Source organism: Physella acuta, unplaced genomic scaffold, assembly GCF_028476545.2.
Source record: "Physella acuta isolate Inbredline_101_S28 unplaced genomic scaffold, ASM2847654v3 ptg002111l, whole genome shotgun sequence".
Classification (NCBI taxonomy): Eukaryota; Metazoa; Mollusca; class Gastropoda; family Physidae; genus Physella; species Physella acuta.
The window spans coordinates 1-18,932 of record NW_026733612.1 but is presented as its reverse complement, the minus strand read 5'-3'; the positions used below and the strand labels follow the sequence as shown (position 1 = coordinate 18,932).

Sequence of the window (18,932 nt, the reverse complement as noted above, 5' to 3'; positions counted from 1 at the left end):
TACAATCAGTCATCGATTCCCTAAAGTGGATGGTGTGGTTAACTATGACTTCATTGTCTTCATTACAAAACGTGCTGTCTTTCCTGTTGTTGTCATCCGCTTTACACTCCAGTGTCGGAACTAGAAAAAAAGCCCCCCCCCGCATAATTTTTTTTTGGGCCCCTATATATATATATATATATATATATATATATATATATATATATATATATATATATATATATATATGTGTGTGTGTTTGTGTGTGTATACTTACTCCAGTTGGTTGAGGCACTGTTTCCTATGTAAATCTGCACTTTCTCTTCTTGGTCTTAAACCCCAGCTCTCTACCAATTTCCCACTACACTTATGGCGTTTGTGTAGAGCTTGTAATGTAGTATCAGCCCCCTTCTCTCCCCCTCGTTGGTTGAAAACTGCATTTATCTACACATATGCGGCTATTATGATGTACTAAGCCTACTTTAAAAAAAAAAACTAAACTTATTTTTGCCTCTCTAGTATTTGCAGTCTTATCAGTTGGTGTCAAAGCTTACTGTGACTTGGTATCAGACTGTGCACACAATATAAAATAATGATGTAAATGTATTGATTTATAGATCTATTATCTATATTAGATTATGCAGTGGCGTAGCGAAGTCGGGTGTCACCCGCTGCGGCACTTAATGGTGTCACCCCCCAGAGGCGTAGCGACCCTTCCCGGGGACAAACTTTCAAATTTTCGACTTGCACTCCCACCCATCAAATTTTTTGCCTTGGTGTCCGCCCCCCCCCCCCCCCCACCCCACCTTGCTACGCCTCTGAGATAATGTTGTTTTCTATGAATTAAGAGAGTTTATTAATTGTTTCAGTTTTGGTTTCCCCTCCCCCTTTTGTCAGCTCTCCTGTTTTTGAGTTGAAATAATATTTTTCTAGTAGAGTAGATTCCCTTAGTCAAAATGGCTGCGTCCTCAAAGTCGAGTGATGAAAGTGAAAACAAAGTAGAGAATGCAAATGATCAGAAAACAATAACAAACGAGGAGGATTTCGGTTATTATTTTTACCCAGAGAGAGAAAAAAAGAAAGAAAAATCTTTTTTTGAAAGAGCTATCTTTCGCGATGACGTGCATAATTACAAATGCAAATCCAAAGTTCAGTCTTGTTTGGAGAAAAGTAGGCCTAATTTTAAATTTTCAATATTTTGTCATTTTACGCACTTTTATTAAAAGATCAGGTCATGTGAACATCTAAATGATTTTAATCATTAAGCTTAAGAGACAAAATGTTTTTAGAAGCCTATTTCACATCATTGGAAATTATTCATTTTGAGGTCAACTTTTTGAATCCCTAGTCTATGGCGACCACCGCCAACCCCCCCACCCCACCGGCCTGGCTGATTAACCTGTTACATAGAGATAGTAGAGAGTTGATATAAACTCAAAACAAGTGTTCAGTGTATAAAGAAACACATTTAAATAGATCAGGCCACATCCCACAGTGTTGTGTGCCATACCATAGCTAAATAAAATACATCGTCAGTGATTATTAATTAATCAGGCCTATGATTACAAATATTGGTAATCTATCGTTTTGGGTACGTAAAATCGCCCGCGATTTATAATGTGAAAAACAGGTGACTCCTTAAATTTTAATAATTATTTCACATTTTGAGGAGAATTTATGTTTTAAAAAATTCAAAAATGTTTCCTTGATTCATTTATGTACCTGTTTTTAAACAATTGAATTAAAACTTTTCCGTAATAAATGAAGACTAGCGATGTTTCCAACAGATGCAACCATGCTCATTTACTATAGCAGCCATCTTGTCTAAGTTTTATTTTTATAAGCTTTTAGCGCCAGATTCAGGGGGAAGTCACTCTATTTTACAAATGGCTGCTGTTTATATAGCAAATCTTGCTCTCAGACACTGCTGTTTAAAGTTAATTTCTGGCCTATATCGATATATTTAGCCATTGATTTAGGTTTATTATTCATTTATCTATAATATTTGACACAAAAGTATGACAATATACTTCTATTAAAGCCTTGACAATGAGGTAACGTTTTCGTACATAAATAGCCGCGGGCAATTTTACGTACCCAAAACGATAGATTACCCAAATATTTTATAATAGGTTTAATTATGGATTTTTTAAAATAAAATATTGTGTTATTTCAAACACACCATTAAGTTCCTTACCCCTTAAGAGAACATTTGACACCACATTTAAATATCTAGCTTACTCGGTTGACGAGAAAAGAGAGAATTTTAAAATTAGTCTAGAATGGAAAATGAATGACAAAACCCACGTTCTAGATCCCTGCCGGCATGATATGACGTCGTGAACTGGTGTGCACAAGTTTTTTAAGGGGTGTGTCAACTTAGGTTATTTACTCACCGGAAAATAACAAAAAAAAAACCAACTGATTGATAATAAAACTAGATCTAGTTATTTATTAAATTGGTAAAGGAAAATGTACATTACAAATTCTACTCTACATGTTATTCATACCATTTTTTATGAAATAATGAACACTTGCATAACTCAAATTACCATAAAAAATATTTTTATTTCAAATTCTAATTTTATTAAATATGCTTAAAATAATATGATTGTTATGATAGTCTATAAATACAAGAAATAGGCCTACATTTTACACTCAATTCACATTATATTGAGTCAACAGTGTGGAAGCTGAAGTTCATACACGGTATTAGTGTCTTTTTTTTTTACATTACATTTTTTTTTCATATTGAAAACGTGACGTGTAATTTTTTTTTAATAAAATCTCCAAACATCGTCACTCGCGTGATTGCTTGCTTATGTTTACTATCCCGCGGGTGAAAAATCCCACCACGGTCGAGGGGTCACTGTGCGGTCAGCAGGCCTGTAGTACACCTCATAGAATGAACACGCGTACACGAGATCGTCGGTGTCTTCACTTCTCTCTCTCTCTTCCCCCCCCCCCCCCCCTTCTTCAAGCAAATTATAATAGAGTAGAGCCGAATGGATACAAAACTAAGACTAATTTTAAAACTTAGCTTAATTTTTTTTTGTCTACTCTCTTAAAAGATAAAGCAAATGTAGTTTAATGTAGTAAGGTAAAGTAATTTAAATATTCAATATCAACTTGAAGTCGATCTATCTTGATAAAATCTGTCAAGAAAAAAAAACGATAAAAGATCTCCATCCTGAACTTAAACCAATTGTAATTTTAACAGACGAAAATGATGCTCGCGCACATTTTTTTTTAACTAGATCTACGTCTAGCTTTAAAAATAATAAACACATAAACGCTTAAAATGCCCGTAAACAGATTATTTAGCGCCAAAAAAAAAAAAAGACCGCTGAACAAGCATTGTTTAAAATACGCAGCAATGAAAAAGGCTAACGGCCTATCAAATAAGTCTAAAAATCGCCCGAAATTAGGCCTAGCTCTGAAAAAGGCCACTGAACGAGCATCACTGATTATATAAACGAATAGGCCACGCAGCGTTGACGAGGTTAACCACCGGTCACGAATTAAATTCAATGCAGCTACTGTCGGCCCACAGTGAAGAAAAAAAAATCAATATAGGACCTACTAATATTTTAATAAAATTACTAATACAATAATAATTTCCACAATTTTACTTTTTCTGCACACGCTACAGTTGAATTATAATTAAAATACTAGACTTAAAGGTTCATTCCGCAAAAAACAAAAACTAGTTGTTTCTGTGAGGTAACTAGCGTAACAATGACGTCACGATAGTAAACAAAGCGGACAGAAATTTCTGCATGGGTACCTCATCCTCATATTCGATTTTTAAAAAATGTATCAACAGATCTGTAATTAATCATTATAAATATCTCAATTATATATTTCTGCATTTGTACCAGGGGGTTTCGACCATGTACTGGGCCGTTTAAGGCGGCAGTTCAGTTTTTCCCAAGAGTACTCGACAAAAATAGCGTGTATTAATTAAAACCACGTATCTCGTGAATATTTCGAACATTTTAAGGCATGGCGTCCATTTAGTTAGCATCTCACATTAAAATAATGATGAGATTTTGCGATATTAGCAGTTTTTTCATTTGTCGTGTAACGGACCCCTAAAAAAAAACGAAAAAAACGCAAAAAACGACGAGTGACGTTTCAGGGTCAGAGGTCATCCCGCCATCTCAGCCAGGAGACGATCTATTTTATAAGCCTACGTTACACATTTTTAATAAATAGGCATGTAATTATCACTTACAATTAAAGAATCAATACCACCACAGTAGTTATGCTTCTGTCAAGTCAAAGCTTATACTCTTGACTTCTATCAGAAGGTAATCCCTGTTTATGTAGATCCAGGCTCTCTCAATTAAGAGTCAATCGGCTTGAAAAGGTAGCAATAGTTGATCAAATGTGGACTGGACAAGACACATCACCCAAACAATCATGCAATAACAGGCCTAACAACCATCGCTAGTTTAAGTGGCAACACATTCCTCAAATGATTTGTACATCACTTCCTATGTTTGGGAAGTAACTTGAACCATGATCCCTGCAATACCTGAACTGTTGTCAACCTGTTTTGGTCACTTAATATTTAAAGCGAAGTCTGGAAAAAATGTATTTCTTTTTAAAATCTTCAGGATTAATTTCATGTCTGATTTTCCAATGTTGAAATATTTCAGATGCCAAAGTAAAGCTGTTGGTTGGCGCCTTACAGAGCTATGGCTGGTAAGTGATTTATAAGCTTTGATTGCTTATTAGTTTGATTGTTTGTGGGTTTGTACCAAATTTTGTATCTCAGTTTCAACTCACCTTCATCTCAGCGATTTTGTTCAAATGGCTAATTTTTATCTAATTAGATATTAAATTATTACGTCAAAATTAATTTTAAATGGTAATAATAAAAGATAATAATATGCCTTTATATGCACTGAACATAAAAAATAAAACCAACTTTCTTACTTTAATAAAAGCATTGGTCCCTTGTGAAACTTGTTACACCTTTAGTTACTTATGCTTTTGCATTTTGTTGAGGTTAAAGAAAGCACATTTTATTTATTTTTGCATTTTCAGTGCATTTAAAAGCTTAAAATTATAAATAGGTTTATGTTTTTTATTTTTTTTTTACTTTTTTTAAAGTTATGGATGATGAGGATTATTGTTTACTTAAAATTACGGGTGGTAAATGAGTTGTATTTTTACCTAAAATTGTCAGGGGTTAAGTAAGAGAATAATTTTTTACTTTCAATTGTGGGTGGTAACTGGTAATTGAGAGTTGTTTTAGTTACATGTAACAACCCTATGGTGTATAAAAATTGTCTAAAAGAATCCATTGTAAAAAGTTAATTGATGTATCTTCATATCTCTAGTCCAGTTGACAAAGCTAAAAGAATCCATTGTAAAAAGTTAATTGATGTGTCTTCATATCTCTAGTCCAGTTGACAAAGACAGGCACATCTCCTGTGAGAGATGTACCGACAGAGTCAGTGGAGGATTTGACCCCAAAACCATGCAGGTACACCATTGTGTTGTCTTACTGTTGGGATCTCTAGAACTTTGCTGGTTTCACCCTGCTTTGATGGGCATCTAACTTGAGTTCAAGAAAGTAAAACTGCACAATTACGTCAACTTTTTACCCTGATATTGGTGAAGAGTTATAAAGACCAGTATGAAATAGCACCCTACATTATTAAACATCTTTTTTGAACAGGTGGTGGTTTGTCAGAACAATGTAAAAAATGAAGATGTGTGCTGTAGTATCTTAGCTCATGAGCTGCTCCATGCTTTTGATTCTTGTAGAGCTAAACTGGACTTTGAAAATTTGAGGCATTTAGCTTGTACAGAGGTAAGTACTGGATATCACATAATCTAGTTTGTACAGTAATATACAGAGGTTAGTGGTCATTGTCAGATAATTTTAGCTTCTACAGATGTAAGGAATGGTTACAGCTCCTCTTTTAAATTTTTTAATACAATATTTAAAAATTGGTAATAAATACTGAGTGCATTTGGTTGTTTGTATTTGGTCATTCCATGATACTGATACATTTTTAATGTAATTGTTGATTTCTCAACAACACCTTGGTTTTAGTTTTTAATATTTCTTTAAAGTAATTTTAAAATAATTGAATGTTGATCTCCTTTTTTAATAAAAATCTCTTAGAAAGGTTTTTGTCTTTCAAATTGTCTAAAATTTTATGTTAGCTGTGTTGATTGACAAAAGCTGTCATTGAAGTGTTGTGTTTGCTAAATCCCAGATCAGAGCTGCAAATATGTTCCATTGTTCTATTGGGGCAGCGATGACTACAGGGGAAGTCTCCCCATTTGGGGTTAAAGAACGGCATCAAGTAAGTTGTCTTCACAACTAGATATTTTGGGGTTTCACAAAACTTTCTTTGTATGAGTAGTTTCTCCGTACAACCACAAGCACAATATGTTTAGGTAAATGTGGCAGATAAAACTTGTATACATTGTGTGGCAATCAGGCCATGTGATTGTGTGAGTGGGATTGTGTGGCAATCAAGCCATGTGATTGTGTGATTGTGTGGTGATTGCCATAACACAACAGCAGGCTGACATCTGGAATATTATTTTAAAACTTCAGTAGTTTTACACCTCAACCATTGCATATAAACTAAGCTTATTTTTAAATGGTTAGTTAACAATAAAATGTAAACAAGTCAAAGCCTAGCAAGTGTTTATATTCCCATGACTATGACAGACTGTAAAAAGCTCCCTTTAAAACAGTAAATTTGAGATTCTGGTCTATTTGCTCCACCAACAGTTGTGTGTAAGGAACAAAGCTTTACAGTCCATTATGCTGGTCCGGAATGTTCCCAAAGAAGAGGCCATGACAGTTGTAGATGAAGTCTTTGATAAATGTTACAACGACATGGAACCTTTAGGCAGGAGGTGTTTCAAAAACCAAGGTCGGGCCAAGAGAGCACTAGAGGAAGCGAGAAATTATTACGACGTTGTTTGATATTCATGTTACTAGGTTTATTTCATGTTATTGAATCTGTTCTATTGTTGTGAATGTAGATTGATTGTATCGACGATTCAACTAAATATTAGTTAATATATTTTTCATGTCAAGAATGTAGAATTGAATGAATGGATGATTAAACCAGAAGTATAAATTACGATTGAGTTGTATTAGCTATGCCTCTTCCTTCAGTGTGGAGAGAGGGGGCCTGATACAAGGGCAGCATCTGGCTCCCTACACTGATTTTCAGTCTCCTGCCCCAGCCTTGAACTTGGGATAATTGGGCATGGGGAAATCAATCCTTTATGAGACTACAGAGCCATGTAATTACTACGGACAAAACAAACTTGTATATGGTTGACTCAGGGGTGTGTCATTGACTGAACCAGCCGTGTAAATGTGGTTGATCTTTAGACTCCACCAGTTGCAGTTGATCAGGATGTGCTCTCAAACTACGCAATATGTGGCCAACAGTTGAGCCATCAGGGAAGTTGATTGCCGTTCCCAGTGTATCAATAAAATCTCACTAGAAATAGAATTATTATACAAAAAACTTTAAGCTGCTTAACTGAAGGTATTATGGACACTATTTATTAATCCTCTTATAGTATAAATACTTTTAAAAAAACAAAACATTTTTTTGGCATTCACCATTTTATTTTAAAATTATAAATTTTTACATTGAATAAAAAATGTAGAACCAAAGGCATCATTCGTCAAGTTAAAATATTTTACTGTAAAAATGTGTGGGAGTTTGTTAGGTTTTCTAAATTAATACATCAAATAGTGTAGTGTAAAATAATCTGATGGAAGTAGCAGTCCTTGGCTTGATCAGCGTGACAGTCTGAATTTAGTTCCTGGCCTGCGATTGGTTAATTCTGACACACTAATCATCATTTTAAAACTTTCCTTTGTTTAGTAGATAATGTATTTAAACATCAAATGATAAAGGAACCGTTTGGTTGTATAAATAGGTAATCACCAGGATATTGTATTCCATTAAGAGAAATAAAAAAACTCATTCTGATCAAAACTTTTGTGCGATCTATGAATTGCTAGTTATCTTCGTTCAACTGACACCACTGATGCTACATGTGCTACAAAAGTTTTAATTACTGCCAGCAGTAAATGTTGCGATATAAAAAGAAAAATTTGTTGTATACAACTAATGAAACCCTCTGTATTCACAAGGAATACTAACTAATACAGTGAACCAACAGAAGTAAAGAAAAAACTCATTGAAAATCATCCATAATACAAGTTAAAAAATAACTGTCTTCAATAATAGAACTACAGGTACATGTACTACAGCAAAGAACAAAATGTTGGCACCCTCAACTCCTGTGACCAGCACAGGTACCACATGTTTAATTTAAGAAGTGCTCTTGAAAAATGTCACGTGTTGAAAGAATAGTGAATACTGCACAAACTTTGGATATACTCAATCTATGCTTTCCCTTCCCTTTGTTAGAACAGAGCTCAAGAACAGGCTTGACTTGTATTTGTAGACAAGGGCTAAGTTTAGATCAGTTGTTTTGTGACATGAAATGTTTACAACTTGTATTGGCTCTGAGGAATATTGAGACTTTCTGGACTTGATTTCCCATTTTTCAAGGCACTAATTAACTTTAAACTTACACAGTCGATTACAAAATGGACATTTCTACCTGGTGGTGAACTAATTGGGTCATAAAATGTAACAAAAAAGTTTACACAATATTTCTTAACAAAATATTGAAAACATCAAAACATGAAAAAAGGTAAACAAATACATTTGTTCATGTTACATTATAATACCTAACTAACAATAACATTGGAGAATTTTCAGACAGAAGAATCTAAAATGGAAATCTTTCACCTTATATCAGGAATCACTTTTTCTGTTAAGTGTGATAATTTTAATGAATACAATTACAACTAGTATCAGATAACTGAAACGATTCTGGTTTGTTTCTGATGCAGGCATATCTGACAATTTTGAACAAATGTTTATTATTACTATGGCAGAAAACAACTTGATATTTTAATTGTTGAAGTAAGGTTGTTAACACTGGGATAACCAGTTAAAACAGTCAATTAAATACCTCATTAAAATAATATAAAAAACAATTAAAACATTTTGATAAAGCTGTGGCTCGTTGAAATATTATGCCAGGGAATGTGTATGTAACAAGTAAATTCAAGGTAAACAATTTAAAGGTTCCTCAATAAGTTCATGGTCATCCTTTCCTTTGACAAAATTATTAATCAATTATAGGAAACATTTTATTTGAAGTTTTTCAAGTACCTCTACAAAATTAACTATGCTACAATTATGGTTTATTAAATTATTAGCAAAAGATAAATACTTTCATGAAAACCTAACAAATAAATTGTGCAAAGTTTTGAGATTTAGTACTAAATGCTAATCAACTTAAACAATTTGTGTTAAATTTGTTCATTTAAAAGCACTTTTGGTGGATCTGCTGCAAACACAAGTTGGAATGTTTTTTTTTATATTTTGCTGCTGGTAGATCGTTTAGCATTTCTACAGGTGGTCCTGACAGCTTGCCACTTGGATGGGTTCCTCCTGAAGTAGAAGATGCTGCCAGCGACCACCACCACAAGCACCAGGGAGCCAATGACCAGCCCCACGATCATGCCAACGTTCGTCTCCGTCCTGGCCACGTACACGCCACCGCTGCGAGCCTGAATCGTAGCGCGACTATCCCCTATGCTGGCCTGGACTTTGGACCAGCCAGAGAAATCTGCGTTGGCGTGGTAAATTTCAACGCTGCCGGAGCTGTCAGACAGCTTAAGTTCCAGCGTGACAGCTTTACCGACGTCTGGCACCAGAACTTCTGGGTGGATGATGTAGAAATCACTGGCGTAGTTGTCTCCCTCCTGACATAAGTAAAGAAACAATGATTCTCTTACTAATGTGTTTCAGGATATATTAATAACCTAAGGCTTAAATATAAAAGAAAACATTCATAGCTTTAAAAAAATCCTAATAACACTGTAGCTTTAAGAAAAATTAAATTAATATTTTGTAAAGAAATTTTTCGATTAACGAAACCTCAGCATAACCATTCAATGTACAAAGTGGAACTGAACTATTTTCTTAAAAAAAAACGATGAGATAAACAGGTGTGTGGGCAGATTTGTCTACCTTTAATTCACGATTGACCTCTTTCATTGCCTGCTCTCCATCCTTAACTGGCATCTTTTCAATCCTGACTTGCTGCAGTGAGTCAAAGGTGTCTGCCTCCACCACCATTTTGGCTATTCTGTAAACAGACGGGGCTAGGTAAGTACAAGGTACAGGCTTTCTTTAACAAGGCCCTATTTTAAATTTTAACAGATGAAGGAGCATTGTTTTGGTGAACCAGAGAAAGAGCTGAAACTTTTAAAAATAGTTGAAATTGAATGAAGGCAAGTTAACTGTGGACAGTCAGTAAGTTATTTATGTAACTTTCTTTTAAAAGTTAAACGTTGTTACATTTTAAATAGCTCTAAAACTTCTAAAAACACATAGTGTGTAAATAAAATTAGAAAACACAGTAACACTGTGGAGATGTGGTGTGATGCCACCCACTGAGGTGTAGTGTTTTTTTAAGGGCTGACCCTGAGGACAACACAAACAATGACGCTCCTGCTGTCAGATCCTGATTTATTGTATATCAAGTGCAAGTACTAAAACCAGTCCTATGACCACAAGTCCAATGACAAATTCATATACAGCATAAGGCCCTTCATTAGGTCTACATATAACCAAGTTAACCTATGCCCATGTCAGCAGCTGGACGGTCATAGTTAGACAAAAGATTGAAAGAATGTTTTTACCCTGGTTCAATAGCCAGTGTCCCTCCCATCTTGCCAATAGCAGCAGACGCAGTGGTTGTGGTCGACACAGTTACCCGCCCCTTCTGATCACGATTAGAGAAGTTGTTGTTCCTTGTGCTCATGTAGTGGTAGGTTCCCTTCTGTGTGATTTTCCTCGGAGGAAGGTTGAAGTAGGTCCCTGCATCATCCAGCTCGGAGACCTCGCCTCGAAACTGACCTGCAATTTATCACATTCACATTGATTCAAACTTGTTTCTAGTTCATTATAAAATCTATGTTCTATTATAAACTGGGTGATTTTAAAACAATATAGCAATATCAAATTTCAATTGATTTAGAATTCTATTTGCTGAAATGTAGGTATATCCCTGAGAGATCTACTGTGTTAACTTGAGAGATAATGTTCAGTCCTACATTTTTTTATGAAGTTATTTATGCTTTATTACAAAATAGAATTATGTAATATTTGCAATGAAAAGATATGATACTAGGATTAACAAATGTGACAATGGGATTTGTAATTTTAAAAATGTGTGATCTCCCAGCAACTTAAAAAACATGTGATCTTCCTTTAAGTTAAAAAAATGTGATCTCCCTACCTGGATTTAAAAAGGCGAGAGTGAGAGCATCTTGTGTTGATAAACCCAGGAATGTAGCGTTATCAGAACTCATGGCGTAGTTGACTCCAAAATGGCCGTAAGTTGGTTCAGTGTAGCCATTATTCTTGGGGTAAACCTGGTGTAAATTATTAAAAACCTACCTTAAAGTTTTAAAATTTGTCTACCATATAAAAGCTAGTATGTAAAAAAATGTCGATTTTCCTGCGCACATATGATCTATGAAAACAAATTTAGAGGAAGGTTATACAGAAACATAGAGAACAGCTGATCATGAAGTTAGCTACTAGTCATGTCATGTATTAGTAGGTTGTTTGTCTGAGATTTTCCTGTACATACCTGTGGTCCCAAGAGAACTATGTTGTTCCGGTCAGTGCCAGCTAGCCCCTGGCCATCATTGTTGTTAGGATTGGTGTTAGAACCTGTCCATCTGTGGGAGATGGAAGCAATACAGGTTTACATCAGGTTTACATCAGGTTTACATAAGGCAAACACTGACTGACCACCTGGGTTCAACTACTCTAAGCCAACAACTTGACTAATCCACCCAATCAATAACTTGACTAATCCACCCAATCAACAGCTTGACTAATCCACCCAATCTACTACTTGACTAATCCACCCAATCAACAACTTGACTAATCCACCCAATCAACAGCTTGGCTAATCCACCCAATCAACAACTTGACTAATCCACCCAATCTACTACTTGACTAATCCACCCACCCAACAACTTGACTAATCCACCTAATCAACAACTTGACTAATCCAACCAAGCAACAACTTGACTAATCCACCCAATCAGCCTGTAGGTGTGGACAAATCTCAAGTGACTTACTGTAAGTGGATACAATCTCCAACGGTCATCACAAGGTCATTAGGTACAAAGTCGTACTCCACACCTGGGTACACCTGAACGATGTTGCCGCGTTTACCTCTCACGTTCAGGTTGTGAATATTTCCACACGACAGATCCTCTGGTTGTTTGCGTACAGCAAACGTGTGGCTCCTGTTTAGACATTACAAGTTTTTTTTTTAAATTTAAAAACTCATTTTTCAGATATTAAGATCTGATGAATTAATAATGAATTAATAATAATATATAAAATAATTATAAAATTGTCGACTGTGGTTAACACACTTTACTTGCTCTGATTTAAGGAAGCCTAGTTATCATTCAAATAGTGGATGCATTGTTTCCTTGATACAAATTTACTACATTAATGACAATAAACTAGCCAGTCAACAACATTAATGACAACAGACTTGCCAGTCAACAACATTAATGACAACAGACTTGCCAGTCAACAACATTAATGACAACAGACTTGCCAGTCAACAACATTACTGACAACAGACTTGCCAGTCAACAACAATAATGACAGTGAACCTGCCTGTCAACAACATTAATGACAACAAACTTGCCTGTCCTGAAACACACGACCAAACTGAGCAGTGTTGATAGCCAGTCTCAAGCCAAAGTTCAGCCCTGGAAAAATTTTCACCACTGGGTTGTTCTTGAACTCATAGCCTCTGGCTTTAGCCTGCGAGTCATTAGCAAATCCAAATTTTTCTTTTAAGCTGATTTTTGTTGGGTTGCCATTGGATGAGGCGTTGGTTGTCCAGCCATCATAATCTCCAGTAGAAATATTATACCTGTTTCACAAACAATAAAAAACTTAGTATGAAAATGTTAAAATAACAAAAAATTACTGATGTTTTTTTTAAAGGATGGGGTAGAATATGAATAATTGCAGTTAAAAATCGAATGTTCCTCAACTGTAGCTAACCCTATTATGTCACCAATAATGGCATTTCTTTGAGGTGAGTTTTAACTGTGGCAGACAATGAGAAAGTGATGTGTTCACCTGATTCTTAGGACACAGCTCTCATGCTCCAGGTAGCTGGGGATGGTCCAGTTGTACATAGACGGGTGACCTCCGTACCCGTTCCCCAGGTGGTTGTCTCGTGTGTACTCTGTCTCCCTGCAGTCAGGGGCGGCAACTCCGTGTGCTGGGATCTCCTTCCACTCAGGTTTTCTTACCTCCCCTTCTATGTTCTTGGGTAGCTCATATTTCTGTTGGTGGATCAACAATTGACATGGATCAAAACTTAGAAGAAATTTTAGAAGTAATTTTGATTTATAAATCAATACAAGGTAAGTCATAAAGAAGTAAGATTTCTATTCTTCTTCTTCTTTGTTCTTAATTTTTAGTGTTGGAAGAGATCCAGCCTTATCTGCCAGAGGGTTCGAACTTGAGACTTTTTCGAATTTATCAACCCTGAGCTTTAGCTGACTTGACCACGCCTCCATCACAATTAAGGATACGTGTCAACTGGTTTTGCGCCATTGAGGCCATTGACTCCGATTTCAGCCTGCTTTTCTTTTTGGATTTTCTTCCATAGCCTTTATCAAACCAAGAACAAACTACAAGGCAGCAGTTGTTTGATTTTGGAGTTGTCTCTCCTAGAAGAGTGGCTGTCCCCAGCTAACGAGCCTCATCTGCCCGAGGGTTCAAATTCGAGACTTTTCATTTTTGGCAACCATGAGCTTTACCGACTCGACCACTAACATTTCTTCTCTTTGATCTTAAATTGTGTGTTAAAGTGGATTTCCTCCAACGCAATTAAGTACTATATGTCAACATGTTTTGCAACATATACAAAATTCTACAAGGCAGCAGTTTTGGAGCTTTCCCTCCTAGATGGGTTGCTTTCTCCAGCTAATGAGCCCCATCTGCTCTGTGTCCAAACTTGGGACTTTTGTGCTCTACTTCCCAACCATGCAGTCCCAGATCTCTACTAATTTGATCGTAAACCTTACATTTATTCATCATCATTTTTCCATTCTAGCCCCTAGAGGGCTGCAGTTACACAAACTCTAAATTGTCTTTGGGAAATTATTGTAAATTTTAAAATACATTTTTCAAACAAGCAAAAATTCCAAATATATACATATATGCTAATATTCATTAAAAGGCTTTAAAACTGTGTTAGGTTAAAGGTAATGTATTATTTTTATATGTTCCAAATCTTTAAGCAATGGTAACTTGCAAGACAATGGAGGTATTTTATTTAAGTGACCTGGAATTGTTACAAGCAAGACACATGACATATGTCATATGTAATTTGGTGTTGTGCGAGACTTTCCACAGACACATGTAAAACAACATCACAAGAAGAAATAATGTACTCACCTTACAGTCCTGCTCATCATTAGGTAGAACGACCTTGTCCTTGATATTCTCCATGACAGTGAGGGGGAAGACACACGCCCACCTGGACTTGACGTTCTGGCTCTCTGACTGGTAGTAGCTGCACCTGGAGACGTTGTTGGTCAAAACTGCTATGTCCTGTAATGCAGTGCAGATTAGAAGAGTTTAAAAATAGACCCAAAAAAATTCAAATTAGCTTTTTTGTTTGCTTTTAGTTTTTTTTAAGTTAAATAAATGGTTAACTGCAATAAACCCATGCCTTCTCTCAATGTATTGAGTTACTGCCCTTACTTTAATCATGTCTCCTTTTGACATATTCAGTTACTTTTCTTACTTTACCCATCTTCTCTCGTCCTATTGAGTTACTTCCCTTCGTTACCCCATCATTCTTTGAACCCATTGAGTTACTTCCCTTCCTTTACCCCAGCCTTAACTTATTGAGTTACTTCCCTTCCTTTACCCCAGCCTTATCTGAACTTATTGAGTTACTTCCCTTTAACCCAGCCTTAACTTATTGAGTTACTTCCCTTCCTTTCCCCCCAGCCATAACCTATTGAGTTACTTCCCTTCCTTTACCCCAGCCTCATCTGAACTTATTGAGTTGCTTCCCTTTTCCCCAGCCTTAACTTATTGAGTTACTTCCCTTCCTTTCCACAAGCCTTAACTTATTGAGTTACTTCCCTTCCTTTACCCCAGCCTTATCAGAACTTATTGAGTTACTTCCCTTCCTTTACCCCAGCCTTAACAGAACTTATTGAGTTACTTCCCTTTACCCAAGCCTTAACTTATTGAGTTACTTCCCTTCCTTTACCCCAGCCTTATCAGAACTTATTGAGTTACTTCCCTTCCTTTACCCCAGCCTTATCAGAACTTATTGAGTTACTTCCCTTCCTTTACCCCAGCCTTATCAGAACTTATTGAGTTACTTCCCTTTACCCCAGCCTTAACTTATTGAGTTACTTCCCTTCCTTTACCCCAGCCTTATCTGAACTTATTTTGTGAAGTTAAAGCCCAGCTTGAGAGTGACAGTGTACTCACCACCCAGGGGGAGGCGTGCCAGTAGGGGTAGTAGTCCCTCTCTTCTGGACATTCGTAGCCTCGCCTGGTGCCCTGCGAGTTCTGTCTGGTACTGCGAGCTGTTTCCTGCTTGTTGAGGTTCTGTTGGGGGAAATATTCCGAGGTTTTGTTAGCTAAAGTCTAAGCTGATTTCAGAGTAATAGTCGTGGGTTTTGTTAGGTAAACTCTAAGCTGATTTCAGAGTAATAGTCGTGGGTTGAAAGTACACCTCAGAGTAAGTTAAAATATGATTTACGATTCTAGGTTTAAAAAAAAATAAAAATAATAATAATAAAATTGCAACATTTCCAAAAGAACGACAACTCCGTGTACCTGATCAGCAGTAAACAATCCTTTGTTTCTCTCCCTTAGAGAACATTCCTGGTAGTAGGCGTAGTTTTCGTGCATTCGATACCGCCTGTCAGTATCGCAGTTGTAGTTATCACATTGGGCTCGGTTGGCCGGTATCGTTCTAAAAATAGGAAAATATATCGGTTCTAATGACATGGATTCATAGAAGTTTTAAAACATGGACAAACAGAACATTTTAAAATCGGCTTTCAACAGACTTGTACCGAACAGATGTGTACTGAATAAACACATGCAGCAGCAAGACCTCATTGAGTTCACTCAGCTCGGATGGGGTACCGGGCATTTGAAAGAGATACACGAGAACCCCCCCCCCCCCCCCGCATCGTGGATACAATTAAGGTGATTGAACATGGTAGTTCTACTTATCCCACAATATCTTCTACTTGACGAACATCTTCTATCAAACTTTTCCGCGTAGCAGTAGCACAACTCTACACACTGCGCCAGTGTCACACCCCTCCCCCACAAACACAAACACACATCGTGTAACAGTAGCACAATTCTACACACTGCGTTAGTGTCACCCCTCCCCCCCCCCCACACACACACATCGTGTAGCAGTAGCACAACTCTACACACTGCGCCAGTGTCACCCCTCCCCCACAAACACAAACACACATCGTGTAACAGTAGCACAATTCTACACACTGCGTTAGTGTCACCCCTCCCCCCCCCCCCCACACACACATCGTGTAGCAGTAGCACAACTCTACACACTGCGCCAGTGTCACCCCTCCCCCCCCACACACACACACATCGTGTAGCAGTAGCACAACTCTACACACTGCGTTAGTGTCACCCCCACACACACATCGTGTAGCAGTAGCACAACTCTACACACTGCGCCAGTGTCACCCCTCCCCCCCCCCACACACACACACATCGTGTAGCAGTAGCACAACTCTACACACTGCGTTAGTGTCACCCCCACACACACATCGTGTAGCAGTAGCACAACTCTACACACTGCGCTAGTGTCACACCCCTCCCCCACACACACATCGTGTAGCAGTAGCACAACTCTACACACTGCGCCAGTGTCACCCTTCCCCCCCCCACACACACACCGTGTAGCAGTAGCACAACTCTACACACTGCGCCAGTGTCACCCCCCCCCCCCCCACACACACACATCGTGTAGCAGTAGCACAACTCTACACACTGCGCCAGTGTCACCCCCCCCCCAACCCACACACACATCGTGTAGCAGTAACCCAACTCTACACACTGCGCTAGTGTCACCCCCCCTCCCACACACACACACATCGTGTATCAGTAGCACAACTCTACACACTGCGCCAGTGTCACCCCCCCCCCCAACCCACACACACATCGTGTAGCAGTAGCACGACTCTACACAGCGCTAGTGTCACCCCCCACACACACACACAAATCGTGTAGCAGTAGCACAACTCTACACACTGCGCCAGTGTCACCCCCCCCCCCCAACCCACACACACATCGTGTAGCAGTAGCACGACTCTACACAGCGCTAGTGTCACCCCCACACACACACACACATCGTGTAGCAGTAGCACAACTCTACACACTGCGTTAGTGTCACCCCCCCTCCCACACACACATCGTGTAGCAGTAGCACAACTCTACACACTGCGCTAGTGTCACCCCCCACCCCCCCACACACACACATCGTGTAGCAGTAGCACAACTCTACACACTGCGCCAGTGTCACCCTTCCCCCCACACACACACCGTGTAGCAGTAGCACAACTCTACACACTGCGCTAGTGTCACCCCCCCTCCCACACACACACAAACATCGTGTATCAGTAGCACAACTATACACACTGCGCTAGTGTCACCCCCCCCCCCTCCCACACACACACACATCGTGTAGCAGTAGCACAACTCTACACACTGCGCTAGTGTCACCCCCCCCCTCCCACACACACACACATCGTGTAGCAGTAGCACAACTCTACACACTGCGCTAGTGTCACCCCCCCCCCCCACACACACACACACACATCGTGTAGAAGTAGCACAATTCTACACACTGCGCTGGTGTCACCCCCCCCCACCCCCCCCCCCCCCACACACACACACATCGTGTAGCAGTAGCACAATTCTACACACTGCGCCAGTGTCACCCCGCTCCCCCCCCCCCCACACACACAAACGTCGTATAGTAAAAGCACAACTCTACACACTGCGCTAGTGTCACCCCGCTCCCCCCCCCCCCACACACACACCGTGTAGCAGTAGCACAATTCTACACACTGCGCCAGTGTCACCCCGCTCCACCCCCCCCCCCACACACACACACACAAACGTCGTATAGTAAAAGCACAACTCTACACACTGCGCTAGTGTCACCCCCCCCCCCCCACACACAAACACACATTGTGTAGCAGTAGCACAACTCTACACACTGCGCCAGTGTCACCCCCCCCCCCCACACACACACAGTGTAGCAGTAGCACAACTCTACACACTGCGCTAGTGTCACCCCCCCCCCCCCCACACACACACATCGTGTAGCAGTAGCACAACTCTACCACACTGCGTTAGTGTCACCCCCCCCCACACACACACATCGTGTAGCAGTAGCACAACTCTACACACTGCGCTAGTGTCACCCCCCCCCCCCACACACACACATCGTGTAGCAGTAGCACAACTCTACACACTGCGCTATTTTCACCAGATCTAGCACCAGATGTACCACTTAAGTACTTGGTTCAATTATCAAAGTGCTGTTCCCTTACTCAACCCCCCCCCCCGACACTTAAACACACACAAGATTAGTTTTACAATAATAAAAAAACAACAACTTTCAAATGTTCTAATATTCAGCTGTTTTGTTGATCTAGTTTGAAATTTATCAGATGAAAACAAAAAACGGAACACTGCAGATTTAAATATCGTGAGAGAAGCATT

The 18,932-nt window shown here is 38.7% G+C and overlaps 2 protein-coding genes across 2 annotated transcripts; one reads left to right on the top strand and one right to left on the bottom strand.

The window, feature by feature from the left end:
• The first annotated feature begins 920 nt into the window (after window positions 1-920).
• Window positions 921-7,470, top strand: LOC131932205 (mitochondrial inner membrane protease ATP23 homolog). The gene is made up of 6 exons (XM_059289085.1): window positions 921-1,149; window positions 4,644-4,689; window positions 5,395-5,476; window positions 5,672-5,806; window positions 6,219-6,308; window positions 6,746-7,470. The coding sequence occupies exons 1-6, from the start codon at window positions 936-938 to the stop codon at window positions 6,941-6,943; spliced, it is 765 nt and encodes a 254-aa protein (XP_059145068.1). The 5' UTR covers window positions 921-935; the 3' UTR covers window positions 6,944-7,470.
• A 160-nt stretch (window positions 7,471-7,630) lies between these two features.
• LOC131932204 (protein DD3-3-like) lies at window positions 7,631-16,181 on the bottom strand. The gene is made up of 11 exons (XM_059289084.1): window positions 15,993-16,181; window positions 15,642-15,761; window positions 14,586-14,741; window positions 13,257-13,465; window positions 12,814-13,044; window positions 12,227-12,397; window positions 11,728-11,818; window positions 11,371-11,506; window positions 10,772-10,988; window positions 10,098-10,215; window positions 7,631-9,829 (listed from the first exon to the last, which is right to left on the bottom strand). The coding sequence occupies exons 1-11, from the start codon at window positions 16,164-16,166 to the stop codon at window positions 9,440-9,442; spliced, it is 2,013 nt and encodes a 670-aa protein (XP_059145067.1). The 5' UTR covers window positions 16,167-16,181; the 3' UTR covers window positions 7,631-9,439.
• Between the last annotated feature and the right edge of the window lie 2,751 nt (window positions 16,182-18,932).